This window comes from Elephantulus edwardii, unplaced genomic scaffold, assembly GCF_000299155.1.
Source record: "Elephantulus edwardii isolate Elephantulus edwardi_28Jun2011 unplaced genomic scaffold, EleEdw1.0 scaffold00111, whole genome shotgun sequence".
Classification (NCBI taxonomy): Eukaryota; Metazoa; Chordata; class Mammalia; order Macroscelidea; family Macroscelididae; genus Elephantulus; species Elephantulus edwardii.
In genome coordinates, this window is record NW_006399861.1 from 5,100,818 (window position 1) to 5,123,498 (window position 22,681).

A 22,681-nucleotide genomic window follows, 5' to 3' on the forward strand; every position below is an offset into this window, starting at 1 on the left:
AACAACAACAACAACATGATTTACAACCCCTCCCCACCCATCCTCACTGCTGTGCTTCCACTTCCCCCACCTTGGATCTTCATACTCATTCTTCAGTAATGTTTCTACACAGTATTTGTCTTTGAGGGACTGAGTTAGTTCAGTCAACAATAATGATAAGCTAGTATTTTAAACATCATATTTCCAAGCAGAGCATAACATGACTTACCTCTGCAACTTTGAGAAATTCAGACACTCGGGTCATTCTAGTGAGAAATCGTTTGTAAATTTCTAATGCATCTTTACATTGTCCTTTCTTCATTTCAAAGAACTTTTCTAGAAAAAAAAATAAATAAGCAACTTGACAATCAGGAATATTATGTTTTATCCTGACTGCATGTTATGATTTCTCATTAAAAGCCTAAAGTTTGAATCAAAACACTTGGAGCTAAAACCTGAATGTGATATACAAGCACCCACAAAAAAGATGACTAACTTAAAAAAGGTGTTACGTTCAAAAAGAATGATCTATTTACTGTAAAACAATTGAAATACTGATGATAAATTTGAAGCAGGAGAATATATGAATTGCCACAATAGGCTGAATTCATGATGAACATATCTGAGCACTGTCTCGGTACATAGCAACCATTTCTGGAAACAAACTAAAAAAAAATGACTGTGTTCTACCTCACCTTTTCATGCTAAACTAAAACCAAAAGGTAACCCATTGCTACCAACTTGATTCTTACTCATGGAGCCGTCCCTTAACCCAGGAGAACCACTTAGAGTTTTTACAGGACTGAGAATCTTTGAAGATGGCTGCCTTCTCATTCACCTGCAGTGGCTGCTGCATTCACACCACCAACCTCATGGTTAGCAGCACAATGTTTAATCCGCCATACCACCAGGACTTCTAGTTTTGACTTCTGGGTTTGTTTTTTTTTTCCTTTCTTTTTTTCTAGTTTGCTTACAACGTTTGTATACTTTGTTTCACACTATTCTTCATTTACATTGTGTTTGATGCAGTAATTCCTATGCATTACATTTTAGAAAATTAATTACCATTGGACTATGCCCACCTTTATCCTGTCTTTTCAGGTCCCTGCTGGATCTTTCCCATTTCCTTTACACCCTCTCTCCACCTACCAAATAGAGCAACCTGTGATTTCACCCCTACACATCCTCACCCCTCGTTCCCACCCCTTCCCCTCTTGGATCCCAGTTTTCTTATTGTTGTATATTGCTGAGCCAGAACTGACCCATAGCTGACCCTCTTGAGGGTTTTCAGAGGCAGTAAATCACACTGGAGGAGACTGCCCATCCTTCTCCCATGGAAGGGCTGGTGGATTCAAACTGTGTGCCTATAGGATTGCAGCACAGTTTCTTAACAATAGTCCACCAGATCACCCTTTGGGCATTATAAAGCAATAATCTATAACTTTTCCTAAATTACACTTTAAATTCCCTACATTCAGTATACACTGATACTTTCATTGGTAATAACTGCTCCTTTGCTGGTCACATGACATTATGTCTTCTGGTTATATAACAGGTGTTGGGTGCCATGGAGTCAGAACCATCTCATAGCTGACCCTCCTGAAGGTTTTCGGTGGCATAATTTGCATGGGTGTAGACTGTCCTCTTTCTCCTACAGAGTAGCTGGTAGATTCAAACTGCATGCCTTTGGGTTGATGGCTCAACTCACTATCAATTAGCTAGCAGAACTTCCTTAAGAAACAGCAGAGTTTAGTGTCAAAGTCTAGTTTGCCACACTCTTCATTACTTGCCTACGATAATTTTTCCTTCTTCAACCTTTAATTTTTCCACTAGAAATCAATTTCATGCTCTTTTTTCCCCCCACTCTAAATATTAAAAATTCAGTCCCTAAGGTACTACAGTTTTTCTGTGATTGCAACATGAAAATGAATGTGTTTCCCTAATACATGTTTGAAGGGAAGCCAGCATTTCATTATCAGTTAGTTTTTGTCAGTTACTCACTGATTCATTCAGTCAATAGTTATTGACACTGCAGATGGGGATAGAGGAGACTAGGGCCTACAATAACTGCCAGGCAAATATGGACAGTAAGGACTATCTAGTACTCTTTTATTTCAGAATTTTATATTTGCATACAATTAAACACATGCTATTTTTATATCCTTATACTTGAAAGTTCTTGATTTCATTCAGTATGCCATTTTACTACCTCAAGAGTACTTTTCATTTATTCAACAAAGATTTAATAATATATAATTACACAAAGAACTTATCAAGCAATATCAAGGCAGGTACTCATTGCCTTCTGTTTACAGTCTTTTCATAAGTTTATTTTTAATATAGACCTCCCCTGTAGAGTATTTAAGGGACACAAAAAGTTCAAGAGAACAAACTCATACTGTTCTCTACTTGTTAAAATGTAAGAGAAGCAAGACTTTAAACAATGGCTAAATCCAAAGATACTTTATTCTGTTTTATATCTCTCCATATAGAATCATGATGACATAAGGTAACACAACTTTCACTAAAATCACAGTTAAAAAATTTGAAAATAAGGACTTACCCTGTAAAATATAATTTTGTTTCTTCTTAAACAGTTTTCACATAGACAATTTTTCCCAAGTGTTTAAATTCTTTCTCTTTGCTATACTCAAAAGGGAGCTATGGTGGCTTAGTACAAAGGAGCTGCACTGTCATTCAAAAAAACATACAGTTTCAAACCCACCAGCTGTTCACAGGAGAAAGATAAGCAATCTCTACTGCAATTAATAGCTTCTGCAAACCTATTAAAAGGTCATTTATGAGTCAGTTCTAACTTAACAGAACAACAAGATAAACAATGTTTATTTCAGCTGCTCAGATGTTCAGCAATAATGCAAAAAGAGACATAAAATACAACTTTTGATCAGATAAATAAACATTATAACCTGTTTTTTCTCTCCTCCAGATTATTTTGAAATTGTTTACATTTTTCATTGTCATTAATGACTCGACAAAAAAGCATTAAAATAATGATAGCATTTGGATCTAAGCTTCTGTTTTCCCCTTCTAATATATTCCTGGTTTACATATAATTCACATACATTGTGTTTCATTCATAAACATTATGTTTTATACAATCTTTCACTTACATTGTGTCTCATAAAAGCACATTTTGTATTTTTTGAAAACTACTATTGATCTATGTCTATTCTCTATTATTATCCCATGTTATCAAGTTCTCATTGAATCTTTCCTATTTCTTCACTCTCGTTTGCTCCTAAATTGTTATTCCAGTGATTTAAATCCTTTCCCTTTTTACACCCTCTTCCTCTTTCAAAAATTTGTACACATTTTGCTCAATTACCCTTTTAATTTTGCAATAATGGTCTTATGCAGTATTTGTCCTTTTCAGACTGAGCTATTTCACTCAGCATAATGCTCTCTGGATTCTCTCGTGTTATATTTTACAAAATCATTGTTCCTAAGTGCTTCAAACAATTGTATTGTGTGGACGTATCACAATTTTTCAATCCAGTCATTTGTTGATGAGCTTTTGCGCTATTTCCTTTTTCTTGCTATTGTTTATAATGCTGCCATGAAAACTGATATAGATATCTCCATTTGTGTTTCAGCTCTGATTTCCTTGAGGTATATTACTAGCAGTGGAATAGCTGGGACATACAGGATTTCTAAAATCAGATTTTTTAGGAAATACTTTTCAGAGTGGTTGTAACATTTTATAATCCCACAAGCAATGCATGATAATTACAATCTCCTCATATACTCCCCAGCATTTATTGCTTGCTATCCTGCTAAACTTTGCTTTGCTACTGAGGTGAGATAGCATCTCATTATTGTTTTGACTTGCATCTCTGATTGCTGGAGATTTTAAACATTTTTTCATGTGTCTGTTGGCCATCCACTTTCTTCCTTTGTGAAGAGTCTCTTTACGTCTTTTGCCCATTTTGTGATTGGGTTTTCAGTTTTCTTCATGAGAGGACCCAGTAATTGTTGTTGTTAGGTGCCATTGAATCAGGTTCTACTCATAGCCACCATAAGAAAAAAAGATCTAAAACCAGTCCTATCCTGCGCTTGCTGACACACAAGAGCCCACTGCAGCAGTCACCTTGTCAATCCTCCTGGTTGATGGTTTTTTTCTCTTTCACTGACCCTCCACCCTTCTCAATATCATGTCCCTCTCCAAGAAATAGCATCTTCTAGCAATATGTTCCAAGTAGGGGAGGCAAACCCTCATAATTCTTGCCTCCAAAGAACACTCTGGCTGCAGCCTTTCATATCTGTTAATTTTCTTGGCTATCCAGAAATGTTCAGTACTCTTCTCCAACACCACAACTCAAAGGCGTCAATTCTTTTCCCATCATCCTTAGTCATTGTCCAGGTCTCGGATGCATAGCAAGTAACTGGATATAGACCATGGCCTGAACCAGATGCTCTTTAGTCCTCAAACTGTTATCACTATTCCTCAATAATTTGGAAAGGTCCTTAACTTCAGATTTTCCCATTGCAATGTGTCTAATTCCTGATTGATCAAGGGTGTTAATTGTGGAACCAAGCAAGATGAAGCTGTTGACAGTTTCAGTCTACTTTCTATCCATCATGACACTGCCCATTGGTCCAGTGGTTAGAATCTTTTTCTTGATATTGAGATGCAATTCATACTGAAGGCTGCATTCCTTGAACTTCTGCGACAAGTGCTTCAAATCCTCCTTACTTTCAGCAAGTAAGGTTGTGTCATTTGCATAATGCAGGTTCTTGATGAGTCAGTCTCTCTCCAATCCTGATGGCACACTCCTCTTCATAAAGTCCAGCTACTTGGAAAATTTGCTCTGCATATAGATTGAACAAGTATGGAGAAAGAATACATCCCTGACCCTCCCTTCCCAATTCCAAACCCTGTAATATTTTGTAAACTTTTGTTATGAGACCTTTGTATTACATATCACTGCCAAATGCTTTTACTCAATTTGTATGTATTCTTCACACCCTATTAGATATAAGTATTTAATGCACAAAAGGACTTGATTTCTTGAAGGTCCCATTCATCAATTTAATCCTTTCCTAGTTGTACATTTCTGGCTATATTTGCAAGCCTATTTTATGATATAGGCTAGGACTTCTAAGTTTGATCCCATTTTGTCTCTTAAGATTCTTACAGTTTTGGGTTTTACCCCTAGATCTGCTTCACCTTTAACTGAGTTTTGTGTATGGGATGAGATGTAGATCTTCTTTCTATTTTCTGCAGGCAGATATCCTGTTTTGCCAGCACCATTTGTTGATGAGGCTGTAGTTTCCCTATTTGATAGGTTTTGCTTCTTGACTAATTGACTGTACGTAGATGGCCTAATTTCTGGGTTCTTGATTCTAACTTATTGTTCCATGTGTCTGTCATTGTATCAAATTTCATGCCATTTTGGTTATTATGGTTATGTAGTAGATTTTGAGATCAGGAAGTGCTATACCAGCCACTTAATTTTTATTTTTTAAAAGAGCTTTGCTTAACTGCCTTTTCTATTTATTTGAAAATTGAGTTTGGTTTCTGTATTGAGATTGCATTGGAAAGTAGATTGCTTTGGGTTGCTGTTGTTATGTGCCATCAAGTCAACCGCAATGATTTCCTGCTTCCAAACCTGTCATAGTATATTATTGGTTGAGCTGCCTGTGCTGCATATGTACATAGTTACCCTATGTACAGTAGCTCTGAACCCTTCTCTATACTGAGCCAATGTCATGAATTCTGACACACCAAACTCCACTGCCCCAGTCACTGTATCAATCCATTTCATCTGGTACCAAGAGTGTTGACTGTGGAGCCAAGCAAGCTGCAGCTGTTAACATTCTCAATTTCTTCTTTGTCTATTACTGATGCTCTCAATTGACCCAGTGGTGAGAATCTTTGTTTTCTTGATGTTTAGCTTCAATTCATATTGAAGGCTATAGTCCTTGACCTTCTGCAACAAATGCCTCAGGTTCTCCTCAGTTTTGGCAAGCAAAGTTGTGTCAACAGCATAACACAGGTTGTTGAAGAGTGTTCCTCAAATCCTGATGCCATATTCCAGTTCATAGAGTCCAGTCTCCTGGATGATCTGTTTCACACAGAGAATGAAGAGGTATGGAGACAGGATGCATCCCTGGCATACACCTTTCCTGATTTTAAAACATGCAGTGTTCCCTTGCCCTGTTCTGATGACTGCCTCATAGTCCAAGCATAAGCACAATCAAGTGTTCTGGGATTCTTATTCTTCTCAGAGTTAGCTACAGTTTGTTGTGATCCACACAGTCAAATGCCTTTGCATAGTCAATGAAACATAGATGGACATTTCTTCGTTATTCTCTGATTTCAGAGAAGATCCATCTAGCATTGACTATGATAACCTCAGAGCCATAGTCTCTTCTAAATCCAGCCTGCACATCTGGCAGTTCTCTGCTGATATGCTGTTTCAGTTGTTTTTTGATAATTTTCAGGACGATCTTGCTTGAATGTGATATTAATGATATTATTTAATAATTTCCACACTGTGTTAGGTCACCATTTTATTGGAATAGAAATAAATATGGGTATTTTCCAGTCAGTTGGCCAGGTGCTTTTAGTTGGACTGTCATTTTCACTATTTGACTCTTTCTGTCCATGAGCAGGGACTATTTTATCCTTGTTTCTTGTTGTTGTTACATGCTGTTAAATTGCCTGTGACTCATAGCAATGCTATGTACAACAGCTCTCAATCCTGCACTATCCTGAGCCAGTCTCACTGACTCTAACACACCTAATCACTCCAGTTATCTCACCACACTCTCAAAGATGATGTCCTTCTCTAAGGACTTGTCTCTCTTGGACATATGGTCAAAATATATAAGACAGAGCTTCAAAATCCTTGCCTGCAAGGAGAAACTCAGTTTAACCCCTCCAGTACAGACCTATGTGTTCTCCTGGTGGTCCATGTTATGTTCAATACTCTTTGAACAGCATCACAGTTCAAAGGCAACAATTTTTCTTCTGTCATCCTGAGTCACAGTCCAGCTCTCTGATGCATAACTTGTAATTGCAAAGACCATGGCCTGGATCAAGAGCACGTTAGTCTTTAGACTGATATCAATGCTCCTCAGCACTTTGGAGAGGTCCCTGAAAGTAGACTTCCCCAATGCAATGCATCTTTTAATTTCCTGATTGCTGGTGTCAAGTATGTTTACTGTGGAGCTGAGCAAGCTGAAATTGTTAACAACTTCAGTCTCTTCTCTACCCATCATGGTGCTGTCAATTGGCCCAGTGATGAGAATCTTTGTCTTCTTAATGCTGAGCTTCAATTCATGTAGTAGTGTTTTTATTTTATATTGGTTTGCGTACAAAATTCATATATATTGTGTTTCATTCATGTACATTATATTTCACATATTCCTTCATTCACATTGTGTTTAACAATATAATTCCCATACACTATGTTTTATAATATAAAACACTATTGATTTATGCCTACTATCACGCCATCTTTTCAGGTTCTCACTAGATCTATCCTATTCCTTTAACCTCTCTGTCTGCTCTCCAAACTCTGCTACCTCATGATTCCCCATCCCAATCCCTGTGCCCTCATCTTTCCCTCCTTTTGACTTTTATCCACATATTAATAGTTATTCTTCAATTTTTAAAATAACAGCCTTACACAGTATTTGTCCTTATGAGACTGAGTTAGTTAACTCAGCATAATGCTCTCTTTTCTGAAATTGGTGCTCCTGAGTGCTGCATAATATTCGAGTGTATGAATGTATCACAATTTCTCAATTTGTTTGTTGATTTACACTTGGGCTGTTTTAATTTTCTTCCTATTGTGAATAATGGTGCTATGAACATTGGTGTACAAATCTCCATTTGTGTCTTAGTTCTCTCAGTGTATTTCCAGAAGTGAAATAGTTGGGTCATATCTTCAGCTTTTTGAGGAAATGCCAAATTGCCTTCCAGAGTATGTGAAATTTCCATTCTCTCCTCTTACTCTCTGACATTTATTGCTTGTTTTCTTGTTCAACTTTGCCATTGGTACTGGGGTGAGATGGTATCTTATTGTGGTTTTGATTTGCCACTCTGATTGCCAGTAATTCTGAGTGTTTCTTCATGTGCCTGTTGACCATTTGATTTTTTTCCTTTGTGAAAATCCTTTCATGTCTTTAGCCCATTTTGTGATTGAGTTATGAGGCCTTTCATTGCAGTAGCACTGTAGTTCTCAGAAAACTCAGCTGAGACTCAGTCTCAGTTCATTATGAGATGTTTGTCTGGATGTCATTGGCAAATGTTGGGTTTTTTTTCTTCCCCCAGTTAAGAGGGTTTTGGGTGCTTTTTAAATTTTTTTTATTTTTTAAATTTTTTTGGGGGTGCTTTTTTAACTCTACTGGAAAAAGTTTTTGTTGCACACAGGGACTTACATCTTTAGGAGATCCCAATTGTCAATGATATCTTCTCCTAGTTGTGCATTTCTGGTACTATTTGACAGCTTATTTACAGCATAGGTTAGGCCTTCTAAGATTGATCCTATTTTGTCTTTTAATCAAATTTATAGGAACCAAAATTTGATCTTAAGTCTATCCCACTCAAATTTCAAAACCATTTTAGGAACAGGAATGAGCCCTTAAACATCAATAAGCAAAGACCAAATGAGTTATGGGAGGATATCAAGAATATCATCCATGAGGAATACAAAAGATCATTACAAAGGCAGAGGCTGAAGAGAAGACCAAGAAGAACGTCAGATGAGACTCTGAATAATGCAGTAGAGCACTGAGAAGCCAAAACAAAGGGAAGAAATCAAGAAATTAAGTAGCTGAACAGAAGATTTCAAAGGGCAGCTTGGGAAAACAAAGCAAAGAATTATAATGACTTGTGCAAGAAGGTAGAGTCAGAAAAATCAAAAGGGTTAAACTCACTCAGCATTTCTTGAACTGAAGGAATTGAAAAGCAAATTCAAGCCACAAGTTGTAATACTTAAAGATGCTTTAAGCAGAATATTAAATGATCCAAGAAGTAAAAAAAAAATAAATGGAAACAATATACAGAGTCACTGTACCAGAAGGAATTGGCTGATAGAGACGAATTTCATGAAACAACATATGAGCAAAAGCCTGTGGTGATGAAGAAAGATGTTCAAGCTGCTTTGAAAGAATGGGCAAAAAATAAGGCCCCAGGAATTGATGGTACACCAATTGACATATTTCAACAAACAGACACAGCCCTGGATGTGCTAAGTTGTGCCAAGAAATATGGAGGACAAACACCTGGCCAACTGACTGGAAGAGATCTATATTTGTTCCTATTCTAAAGAAGGATGATCCGACAGAGTGGAAATTACAAAATAATATCATGAAAGCAAGATTCTGCTGAAAACTATCCATAAACGACTGGAACAAAACAGAGAACTGCCAGGCTGGGCTTAGGAGAGACTATGGTACTAGGGATATTATAGCTAATGTTAGATGGACCTTTGCTGAAAGCAGAGAGTACCAGAGGACTGTCTACCTGTGTTTCACTGACTATGCAAAGGCATTTGACTGTGTGGATAACGATAAACCGTGGCTGAGTCTGAGAAGAATGGGAATCCCAGAACAAATATTTGATTGTGCTTATGTGAAACCTATACTTGGTCCAAGAGGCAATTGTCAGAACAGAGCAAGAAAACACCACATGGTTCAAAATCAGGAAGGGTGTATGCCAGGGATGTATTCTGTCTCCAAACCTTTTCAATCTATATACAGACCAGATCATCTGGGAGGCTGAGCTATATGAGGAGGAATGTGGCATCAAGACTGAAGGAAGATTCATATACACCCTGCATTATGCAGATGACACAACCTTGCTTGATGAAACTGAGGAGGACCTGAAAAACTTACTGCAGAAGGTCAAGGATTGCAGCCTTCAATATGGATTGAAGTTCAACATCAAGAGAAAGATTCTCACCACTAGATTGATTGGCAGCATCATGATAGATGGTGAAGAGATTTACATTGTTAACAGCTTTATTTTTCTTGGCTCCACAATCAACACTCTTAGTACCAGCAACCAAGAAATCAAGAGACAAATTGCACTGGGAAGGTCAGCTGTCAGGGACATCTCCACAGTACTGAAGAGCAAAAGTGTCAGTCTGGAGACTAAGGTGTGGCTGATCTAGGCCATCATGGACTTCACAATTACAGGTTATGCATCAGAAAGCTGGACAATGCCTAGGGATGATAGAAAGAGAATTGATGCCTTTGAGTTATAGTGCTGGAGAAGAATACTGAATATACTATGGACTGCTGAGAGAACAAATAGGTTCATCCTGGAGAGGGTGAAACCAAGCTGCTCCTTGAAGGCAAGGATTCTTAAGCTTCATCTGACATACTTTGAGCATGTTTCAAGGAAGGACCAATCCTTGGACAGGTACAATATGCTTGGGATAGTGGAGGGACAGCACAAGAGTGAGATGGACTGACTCAGTGACTGGGGTATTGGGGGTAGGTGTATCAGAGATAGTAAGTTTGACTCAGGATAGAGCAGGGTATGGAGCAATTGTACATAGTGTTGGTATGAGTTGCAGGTGACTTGATGATACATAACAACAACAAAAACTGTTAAATCTTAGTCTTGTAATTTTTTTACAAGTCATATTTTTCCTAAAATATAATAATTATATTTTTTCAAATTATATACAGTAATTATTTCATTATAAAGAGAAAATACACTCTTTTTATAATCTACCTGTGAATTCAAGATAAAGAGGAAGGTTACTACATGAGCATTTAATTGGCTGTGCAAGACAAAATTATGAGAGAACCAATTGGCTAATAAATTACTAAATGAATAAATATAAATCTAATGTCATTGAGTCAATAATGATATTGGAAACAAAGGTGAACTGGTGAGAGAATATAAAGATGAATCAAAAGAATTTAATTTCTGACTAGATAGCATTTTGAAGATAAGCGAGATAATTGTTGCTTTAGGTTTATAAGATTAATTATATATAAACAGATATAATGAGATTAAGTTAAAGATTTCGGTTTTAGAGATATTAAATTTTATGTGAAAACACAATATAGATTTCCATCCATATCTACAAAATGAAACCATACAAAACTAATACTCAGAGAAAAGGTAAGAATGGATTTGAAACACATTATAATGAAGAAAGGTCTTGCAGGGGGAAAAATACAAAAGTAGCAGAAAAATAGATGGCTGACAGTGACATTTGGTTGCTCACACTTATGAACGGTAAGAAAGTCAATTAACCAGTAAAATAAACAAATAAAGTCTACCTTAATTTGCTTACTGATAAAATTTCCAACCTGAAATAAAAGCAAAACCGAGGGTTTCTGAGACAAAGTCTCAAAAAGTGTCTTATTTTTTGGTATTGATTATGTCCAATTCCATTCTCTTGTCCTAGGTTAGTATGAATTTTGGGTTCTTGCCACAAATTTAGTTTTGCAAATAACATACAGTATAAAGTTGCGTGGGAGTTGCAACTGAAAAATAACTCGTGTTGTTTAACGTTTTTTCTTCTTGTTTCTTCTAGCCATCATGATCACAGATGTGAGAATGCCTTTCAGCAACACTAATATTCTACCGGCAACACTCTGGCTTATTCAGTTTTGAGGACTGATGGTTATAATCCCAACAACTTCGCCTGACCCCCAATTGCTAAAACGCAGGGTCAAGTCTCTGTTCTTCAGCTCCCTAATGTTGCATAGGGAGCTCTGGTGGCCTAGTGGCAAGAAGCTGTGCTGTAATGCTAAAGGCATACCTTCAAGGTCACCATCTGCTCCACAGTAATAGGCAATCTCCTCCTGTGAAATTAACTGCCTCCAAAACCCCACCAGAGGGTCAGCTATGGGTTGGTTCTGACTTATGGTACAACAACAATGTTGCATAAAATCAGTGGTGGTGGTGGTGGTAAGAGCTTTTTTCTTTTGGCATGACTTAAAGCACTGGCTGGAAAAAGAAAAGCTTGACTGTTCAATGAGTATTTATTGTTCTGAAAGTCATTTCAGGAGGTAAGCCTTGGACCTGTTCCTGCAGGTTCTAATAATTACATGTGCTCTTAAGTCCTTAGATTAACTATCTTCCATTGATAATATATACAGTAGTTTCTGCTTATTGAATGCAGTAGGAGGTACTTGAAATGGTTTTAGAAAACATTCTTTAAAGTAGTCAAAGATGAGAATCTGGGGTTAGATAGGCATCCCATTCAGATCTGTAGGCAGTGATGACTATCTCTAACTATTAGAAAATAGATTTCTAGTAGTAAAAGAGCATTTGTAGTAAGGAGTTGCACTGCCAACCTAAAAAAAAAAACCAACAACAACAACCCACCAAAACAAACAAACAAAAAACCAACACATCAGGGTTTGAATCTACCAGGTACTCCTTGGGAGAAAGATGGGCAATATTTTTAGAGGGTCAGCTATGACCATCCAAGTTGGAATGTCAACTTGATGGTACACCACATGACAACATGTTAGTATAGGAACAAAACAAAAGCTTAAATTATCACTTGCAATTTTCTGGAGTGAAAGTTCATTATGACAGACCACATTACAGTAGGAAAAGACAAAGAGCACTGTAGGATAGAAGGCTGTTTATGACCTCTTGTGGAGTTTATCTTTCAATATGGCTTTACTTGCTATTAGAATCTAAGCTAACTACATGAATGGGCAGGAATACATGAATGGGGCGTGTTAGCCTATCCACAATAGAATTGGCTATCTACCATTCCACTGAGATTGGCCAGTCTCAACATTCTACAAGGGGATTGTCTAGTCTCACCATTAAATTGAGTAAGTCAGCATGAGAAACAGATAAATCTTCTCCTGCCAGTAAAGAGGAAAGACTTTCTGCCACCACCAGTGAGGAAAAGAGCAGCCATGGTTGAAATGAAGACCTGATGTGAGATGAAACCTGGGGCAGAGGTGTGGGGGCCATGGAGGTTGGAGAGATCTTCAATACTGGCAAGTCTGAGAACTCTGTTAGGCAACTGGGCAGGGGGACAGCCAATAGTGGTAGGGCTGAGGACTTTGTTGGACAAGTTGAGGGTGGGGAAGTCACTATTAACAGGACTAAGAACTTGGGAAGCATTGGCCTGAAGGTGCGAGGCTTGAGGCTGAGGTGTCTGCAAGTACATTTCGAAAGCAGTCTTGAATGTATTCTATTATTAATCTGGATTATAACCTTTTGACTTCCCCAATATGATTCTGTGTGCTCTGTGAGCAATCACATCAGATTTTGGACCCAGAAAAGCAGTAACATTGGTGTTGAGATGAGTAGAAAGTGGTATGGAAGTATGGGGAAAATATCTGACCACATGATAATTAGTTTTATGTTACTGATGCTATACATAGGCACAGTTCTCCTTTGTGACATCAATAAAGGTCAGATATAGTCGTCCCCACATGGCCCACGCTCTTTGCGACTAACCTTGAGGAAAAGGAAAATCCCAGAGCACGAGATTGTGCTTATGAAAAATCCATACTATGATCAGGAAGTAGTCCTCAGAATAGAGGAAGGAAACACTGCAAGATTCAAAAATCAGGAAAGAAGTGTGTAAGGGATGCATTCTGTTTCCATACTTTTTCAATCTACATGCAGAATAGATCATTCAGGAAGCAGGGATTTATGAGGAGGTGTGTGGCATCAGAATTGGAGGAAGACTCATCAACAACCTGTATTATATAGATGACACCACCTTGCTTGCTGAAACTGAGGCAGATCTGAAGTGCTTGCAGCAGAAGGTCAAGAACTGTGGTTTTCAATATGTATTGAAGCTCAATATCAAGAAGACAAAGATTCTCACCACTGAGCCAATTGGCAGCACCATGATAGATGGAGAAAAAGTTGCTCCACCATTGACAGTCTTGGCACCATCAGTCTGAAAATCAAAGGACGAATTGCATTGGAAAAAGTTGTTGTCTGGGACCTCTTCAGAGTACTGAAAAGCAATGATGTCAGTCTGGAGACTATGATGTGCCTAATCCAGGCCATGGTCTTCACAATTACTTTGCTATGCACCAGAGAGCTGGATAATTACAAAGGATAACAGAAGAAGAATTGATGTTTTTGTCTTGTGGTACTGGAGGAGAGTCTTGGACTACTATGGACCACCAAGAAAACAAATAGGTCTGTCTTGGAGAGGGTGACACCAAGTTTCTCCTTGGAGGCTAGGATTTTGAAGCTCCATTTCACATACTTTGGGCACGTGGCCAGGAGGGATTGGGCCTTGGAGAAGGACATCATACTTGGAAGGGTGGAGGGACAGTGCAGGAGAAGAAAACCTCAGACGAGATGGATTGATACAATAACTGGGGCAATGGGAGTTGGTGTGCCTGAATTAGTGAGATTGGCTCAGGACAGCGTGGACTTTAGAGCTACTATATCTAGGGTCATTATGGGTCATAGGACAGCACATAACAACAAAAAGAGCTTGCAATAAACATCCCACATTCTTAGTTGCAGTATGTCCCAAAAACTGCCTGTGATTTTTTTTTACCAAAATACTATTCATGTTAATATGAAATTAAAATTTAACTAGGCATCTTGTATTTTCCTCCTTAAATTTGATAACACTAATTGACAAAAATCTGAAGCATGGAAATGGATTCCGAAGGCATTAAGCAGGAAAGAAGGAACTCTATTAGATCTGTGATAATTGATAATTTATCAATTAGAGTTAACATGCCAAGAATTCTGAATTTAAAAATGCTATGTGAGCATCTGTCAGTGGCTCTAATACAGTAGTTCCCAAAATGAAGCCCAGCAGCAATAGAACCACTCAGGAACTACTCTGTGTCTCTCCCAGTTCCACTGAGTTGGAATTGATCTAAAGCTGGACCCTCCAGTGGGTTTTCAGAGTCTGTAAACAGCATGGGAGAATAGTGTCCATCTCTTACTTCTGGATGGCGTAGCTGGTTGATTCCAATCACCCGTGTTTGAGTGGGCAATGCAACTCCTTACCCACTAGGCCACCAGATCTCCAGTCCCATCCAAGACACACTAAGTCAGAAATTCCAAGTTAAGGTACAGCAAACTGAGTTTCAAAAAGTGCTCTCAATATTTTGGGGTTGGGGGGGATGATCTTAGAACACTGCTAAAAGCACTTTATCAGAGTGAGTAAGCAGAGTGGAATGAAGTATAGACAAACTTTTCAGTGATTGCTGGACATAGAGCGATGCTACTCACTATGGACTCAAAATTAGTGAAGTAAATGACAAAGGTAAAAAGGAAACTAGATTTAGTGGATGCATGAAATTATCTGTAGTTATCTACCTGCCTTCTCAAGATGGAATATATTTGTTGTTGTTGTTATGTGCCGTCGAGTCGCTTGCAACTCATAGCGACCCTATGTACAACAGCCCTAAACCCTGCTCTATCCTGTGCCAATTGCATTGCCTCTGACACACCCATCCCAATTACCCCAGTCACTGAATCAATCCACGTCATAGAGAGTCTTCCCCTCCTGCGCTGTCCCTCCACTCTACCCAGCATGACGTCCCTCTCCAAAGACCTGTTTCTCCTTGTCCAAAGTATGTCAGACGAAGCCCCAGAATCTTTGCCTCCAAGGAGTAGCCTGGTTTAACCCTCTCTAGGATGAATCTGTTTGTCTTCTTGGCAGTCCATGGTACATTCAATACTCTTCTCCAGCACCACAGCTCAAAGGCATCAATTCTCCTTCTGTCCTCCCTAGTCATTGTCCAGCTCTCTGATGCATAACAAGTGATTGCAAAGACCATTGCCTGTATCAGGCACACCTTTGTCTCCAAAGAGAAACTGTTGCTCTTGAGTACTTTAGAGAGGTCCCTAACAGCAGACTTTCCCATCGCAATAAGTTTTTTTTATTTCCTGACTGCTGGTGCCAAGAGTGTTGACTGTGGAGCCGAGCAAACTGAAGCTGTGAACAATCTCAATCTCTTCGCCATCCATCCTGATGCTACCAATTGGTTCAGTGGTGAGAATCTTTGTCTTCTTGACATTGAGCCTTAGTCCATACTGAAGGCTGGAGTCCCTGACCGTCTGCAGTAAGTGCATGAGGTCCTCCTCAGTTTCAGCGAGCAGGGTTGTGTCATCTGCATAATGCAGATTGTTGATAGATCTTCCACCAATCCTAACACCACGCATCTCCTCATAGAGCCCCGCCTCTCGGATAATCTGCTCTGCATGCAGGTTGAAAAGGTATGGAGATAGGACACATCCCTGGCGTACACCCTTCCCAATTTTGAACCATTCCGTGTTGCCCTGCTCTGTTCTGACGACTGTCTCTTGGTCCAAGTATAGGTTTCTTATTAGCATGATTAAATGTTCTGGGATTCCCATTTTTCTCAGAGTCAGCCACAGTTTGTTATGATCCACGCAGTCAAATGCCTTTGCATAATCAATGAAACACAGATAGACATTCTTCTGATATTCTCTGCTTTCAGCTAAGATCCATCTAACATCAGCTACAATATCCCTAGTACCATGACCCCTTCTAAACCCAGCCTGGACTTCTGGCAGTTCTCTGTTGATGTACTGTTCCAGTCATTTTTGGATAATCTTAAGTAGAATCTTGCTTGCATGTGAAATCATTGCTATTGTTCTGTAGTTTCCACAGAAACTAAAAAAATACTTGAAATTTCCTGTCCCTGGAAAGACACACGACTAGCAATTCCAGTGCATCTGTGTTTAGTTTGCACATCTGAATTGCACGCAAAATGAATTTTAGAGATTAATGGTGAACTTATATAAATTTAATCAAGTGATAATTTTTTTTTAATTCCAGAGCTCTAGATTATATTTGTCTTTACCAGAGAAATATCATCATGGTTTTCTAACTGTTGATGCATATGTAAAGGTAGGAAAGAGAACCTATTAAAAACTAGGGGCTTGCCACTTCAACAAAATTTCTGAGGGTTTAAAGGTCTAAAAAGTATCCTCCATGTGAAAGACAAATTGTTTTACCTTGAACTTACTGAAACTGAGATCGATGTCTGCTAAGCTTTTTTTTGTTTCGTTTTATAGGTAACTTGTAGTGTATGTGTGTGTAAAAAGAGTATGGCCTGGGAAGAGAGGATGGTATTTAGATATAGTGCCTTGTTCTGTATCAAAGGGAAGTTGTAGAATTGCTCTGCGTTGGAGTCATGTGGCCTTTTTGCTCCACCAGATCTGAAAGTACTCAGAGTCTCCCAGGGTGACCCCCTGCTATATGTTAAATGCTAAAGAATGCATCTCTCATATCTGATAGGAAATTCAATAGAACTTTGTCTCCAAACTAAAAAAATCCCTCATTGTTATCAAGTTGGAACTAATTCATAGCTGACCTTCCTTGACTTTTCTGAGGCTGTAAATCCACAGAGGTGCCTGTTCTTTTTTTTTTTCTTTTTCTTTTTCTTCAGAGTTATTGGTGTGTCTGAACCTCCGGAAAGGCATAGTCCTTGGGTCAATAGTGCAGTGTTCCATGGACTATGCCACCAGAGAGCCTTCTTTACATCCTCCTTATGCAGGGGCCATTCTAATCTTCTCTATATTGTTCCAATATTAGTATATGTGCTGCCAAAGCAAGTACCGGAAAGCCTTCTTTAGACAGTAATTATTCTTCTTTGGAAAACTGCTCTTGACTTTTTCCTAAAGACTGAGAACCTGACCAAGAAAACTCAGGGATTATAACACATAATGGGACTATTATCTGATGTACTAAACCATAAGGCGGGACAAACAAAAGAACATTCCATTACTAAACAGAAGGGCCTATCACAATAAGCATCAAGCAGGACCTTAATGTCAACGGAAGCTGTAGGACCAGAGAGCTCGCATCCCCAATGTACCTATTCCTTTCTGGTGCTGTTCCTCTCTCTGATTGCACCTAGACTCTCTGAGCAAGTCCCTACAAGTAGGTGGCGAGGGGGAGAAACAATACTCTCCATTTGAAATGTCAAGTATAAAGCCAGGGCTAGAGATGGCTTCAGATACTTGAGATTTCAAATGGAGAGTATTTCCAGCTGGAAATATTCTGCTCATTCATTACATACCCAGAGATGGGTTCCCATACAATAGAAAGATAAATTATGACCATGGGCCAAACACAAGACAGTTTATCTTTCTGATTTTTTATTCTGCATCAAAGGTGAAATGGTGTCAAATACACCTAATTACACAAGGTATTAATTGTTTGCCTGGATGATTAGAAACTTGGAAAAAATAAAATTGGAGAATTGGGAATTAGGAAGTGTGGAGAAAAGGTGGGTAGATGGATCTTTTAGACTGAATAAAGAGCATAAGGCTCTTTTCATCCTATGACAGTGCAGACCAAAGGGCATATAATATACACATAGACACTGCTCCCAGTAATCAGGGGAATAAGAAGATTACAAAGGTTTATGATGAACAAAGCCATGTCAGGTACAGATATCAGAAATAGCTTCAAAGACACAGACTTCCCAGTATCAGGGCTTTCTATCACTAAATGACGCTTACCCTCATTGCTGAGCCCTTTCCCCTCAAATGACCAACATCCATCCTAGCACTGTCATCCCAGGAGGATCAGCATGAGGATGAGCTCATTTACTGGACAGGATCGCAGTGCTGACGGTTTTCTGATATGAATTTATCCCCTCTGCCCATACTGCCCTGTCAGAACCGCCTTCACTCATCATCGTGGTATTCCACACAAGATAACCTCTGCTCAGGCATTTGTTTTTTGTTCACCAGAAGTGAGACATTGAGACATTGGACACATTCCACAAGACAAGTGCTCTTACCATGGAATCATTAATCCAGAAATAGCAATTTGCATAATGGTAAAGGGCTTACAGAAGATTCTAGTTAGGTGCCAGTTCCAAGAAAATACCTTGAAGAGCTAAGGACTCCAGTATTTGCTTGGAATTACAGAATAGTATATAGTGCATTATCTACCATAGCCAGGGTAGATGGCTCCCAGAAACAAGGCATGGGAACACCCTCTCTCATTAATATACCTAATAAGGTAAGAGTGACTTTGTGCCTCCCACACATCTCCAAGAGTGACCTCAAGGTCAGTGTTAGCACAATGGACCACCTATTTATTACTAGATGACTTACTGCAAGAGGTAAAATTTAGAATATATTCCCTCAACCGTTCTAAAAAAGCCCGTTAGGCACTTTGTATGGAATCTCTTTCTGTTTCAGAGTTCTCTGTTTTGTGCATTTAATCTTCATCGACATAAGAACATACAGAAATGTTAGCTGAATTAATAATATTTTTAATATTTAAAATACCAAATCTTCAATAACTTTTTGCACTCAGCTCAGTGTTCACTCAGAAGATGTTCAATAGTTCACCTACCGAGCAAGTTAATAACCCCATCATTGTAGCAAGCAAAAAGTTTGATAAGGTCTTTGAAAAGAAGCATGAATGCAGCATTTATGACCCCATTCGTTAGTTCATTTGGATGCACCTGTAAAAAGAGAGAAAACTCAAGTTAATTTCATATCATCAAATCACATTTTTTCTCAAAGCACATTAAATATCTCAAAAGACTAATAAGAAATTAACTCATATTCAATTTATTTTGAGTAACTCTTTTAGTATCTTTACAAATATTAAAAGATAGGAAGCATACGTTTGCTTCAATTTAGGTCCAAGAAGTTGGTCCTGCCACTTATAAAAAGTCTTTTATACTTTCTATATGAGTAATCATGCATAGACTACTAAAATGCAGTATTTAAACACCTAGCCCTTTCTTTCACTATGTTGTATTACATTTCTTCTATATTTCCCTATCTAGCAGTCTCTGTGGAACGGCTCAGTGATACAGCACATAACCTGGAGAATGGTAGTCAGCTAATCTTAAAATCATTCTTGATAGTCAGTAGACAGTCATTCCCTATACACTACACACTCGAATAACTAACACAAAGAGGTATAATTTCTGTCCAATACCCTATCTTTCTTTTTTTAAAAAATTGTTTTGGAAGCATGAGTGGCATCCACTCCATAAACCACATGTCTCCGGAAACTATGAACTTGGATAAATGTTGATAGGTGTAAAGGGGCTTCAGGCCTTTTGTTTACAGGGTTGCTATGAGTTGTGTTTGACTCAAAGGCAATCAGCAGCAGCAGCAACACCCACAACAACCACACCACCCTGTCTTTGTTCACAAATTATTCATGTTCTGTCCTTTTTATCTTATGAATTTTAAAAGACAGTAACCTCTTTAAGAAAAAATAAAAAGAACAAATACCACAGATATCTAATGATGTTCTTAACAACCAAATGACAGCAAATGATTTACAGCTTTTACTGAAATTTTACAGTAGCTAGATGCTGCAGCTAGGACTCCAAGGTAGTCCCAACCATATAATATTAATAGAGGTCTCAAATTACTATTGCTTGTGAAAAATATTTATTTGAGGCAACTACTAGAAAGGCGGAAGCTGATAAAGTGCTTTAAGGATTTTTCCATATGTCAAAATAGCTTATTTTCTTAAACTAGAAGAGTTTTGTTACACTTTTTTTTTAAATTTTTTTTTTATTGTGTGAGTGTACCGTCAAATCGGATCTGACTGGTACAGGAGGAGATTGTCCCTCCTTCCCTGGCAGAGTATCTGGTGGATTCGAACCGTGCACCTCTTGGATTGTAGTTGCAGCTCCTTGCCACTAGGCCACCAGAGCTCCCCTTGTTACACTTCTTATGTTGTGATAATTGTAAATACCCACTTTATAAAAAGTCACACAAAGATATCTCATGTGCTATTTACCAAATTTCCTCTAACAGTAACATCTTGTCTAATGATGGCATAATTATCACAACCAAGATACTGACAATGATATAAACAATTTTATTCAGACTTCATCAGTTCATTTATATATGCCTCTGTGTATGAGTGTGTGTGCATGTGCGTGTGTATTCAGTATTACATAATTTATCATATGTCACTTATTTATCTACCACCACAGCTAAGGTGTAAGTATGGTTCTAAGAAACAAATCATGTTGATATTGCCAAGAATCCTCAATGTTATCTATAATAAAATAAACATTTTCTTTGGTTGCTAATGCCAGCTACCTAATTAGGCCATATAAAATGTTTCCTTATAGCAGGTCAAGTAATTCAACTGCTTGAAACTTGACTGTGTAGCTATTTCATCTTGTCAAGCACAACAGAAAAACATCATGCTTCTTGTGGATGGACACGGAGTTTCAGAAATGTACTATTCACAGTTTCCCTGACCTGGCACATTGTGAACTTCACAGAAAATCAGAGGAACCGAAATAATCTCTACTGTGGCTTCATGGTCTGCATTAAGTAGTCATCTAATTCATCTAAATGAGGACACCTCTGACAATACTTCTGGAAGAGATCTTGGCTTTACTTATAGCTCACCATCAAATGGAAGAATCAAGGAGATACATACATCAAATTCAAGCAGTGCATCAATTTGTCCCTGCAGTATTGGCATACTCTTTAGGAGCTTTTCAGGAGCCATTGTCCTCATCACACCATCAGCCCTGCAATTTAAAGAAAAGAAGAAAACTTCTTAGTGTAGGAGAATTCAAGCCCCAGCCCTCCAGTCACTCATCAATTGATCTATTAGGATATGTGTCAGTAACAATGAGATACCGTTTCACCTCAACAATAATATCAAAATTTAATAAGAGAGAGCAACAAAAGCTGAGGAGGCTGAGGAAAGATTTTAACTCATGCACTGCAAATGGAACTGTACAATGGTATAACCTCTGCAAAAAATGACATTAGGCTTACTTTAAAAGTTGGTAATTAGAAATATTATTTCATCCAGCAATCCTCTGACTATATGCACATGCACACACGCTCATATTCACAGCAGTAGCAAAGATATGGAAACAACCTAATTGTCCATCATTGGATAAATGGATAAACAAATTATGGTACACAAACAAAACGTAAACTCAGTGTTAAAGAACAATAAAGAATTCACCAAACACTCCATAATGTGGATGAAAATGAAAGCATTATACTGAGGGAAAGAAATCAATCACAAAATGACAGGTATATTAATAGATTACTATAAAAAGTTAGGGGAAAGTTTACACACAGAAGAAAACATTTTCTTGATGATACCAAGGATGAGGGAGGAGGAGGAAGGAACATCACTAATTATATTAGAGACAGCTGTAAAAATAGGTGAAAGGAAAGAGGCTATTAGTAATACTAGAAAGGAAAATGAAGACAGGTATATGAGAATTTCAGAAAATAAAGGTAAATATTAAATATGAAAACTGGTATTATCAGCAATAAAAGACATTAAATCAATGAATGTGTGCATAGGCTGCCAAGCAAGATGAACATGTATGTTAGGTGAATGAGAACACACCCATGATCTTATTGGTTTTGCAAAAATATTTCTGTATATTTTTTTCTGTATATTTATCTGAATGTGTTATGGATAGATCTATATATACATTGTTGTTGTTGTTCTTGTTATGTGCCGTCGAGTCGTTTCCGACTCATAGCGACCCTATGCACCACAGCCCTAAACCCTGCTCTATCCTGCGCCAACCGCACTGCCTCTGACACACCCATCCCGATTATCCCAGTCACTGAATCAGTCTATCTCATAGCGGGTCTTCCCCTCCTGCGCTGTCCCTCCACCCTCTCAAGCATGATGTCCCTCTCCAAGGATCCGTCCCTCCTGGCAACATGTCCAAAGTATGTCAGACGAAGCCCCAGAATCCTTGCCTCCAAGGAGTAGCTTGGTTTAATCCT

At 38.3% G+C, this 22,681-nt stretch overlaps 1 protein-coding gene across 4 annotated transcripts in view; it reads right to left on the reverse strand.

Moving 5' to 3' along the window:
• The window catches only part of SNAP91 (synaptosomal-associated protein, 91kDa), a 260,033-nt gene that overhangs the window by 115,225 nt on the left and 122,127 nt on the right, over positions 1–22,681 (reverse strand). For all 4 annotated transcript variants that reach the window (XM_006892128.1, XM_006892129.1, XM_006892127.1 and 1 more), the window contains exons 5-7: positions 21,351–21,444; positions 19,278–19,389; positions 209–315 (exon numbers count right to left, since the gene is read on the reverse strand). In XM_006892128.1, the coding sequence (XP_006892190.1) occupies positions 209–315; positions 19,278–19,389; positions 21,351–21,444 (313 nt within the window). The remainder of the gene's footprint in view (positions 1–208; positions 316–19,277; positions 19,390–21,350; positions 21,445–22,681) is intronic.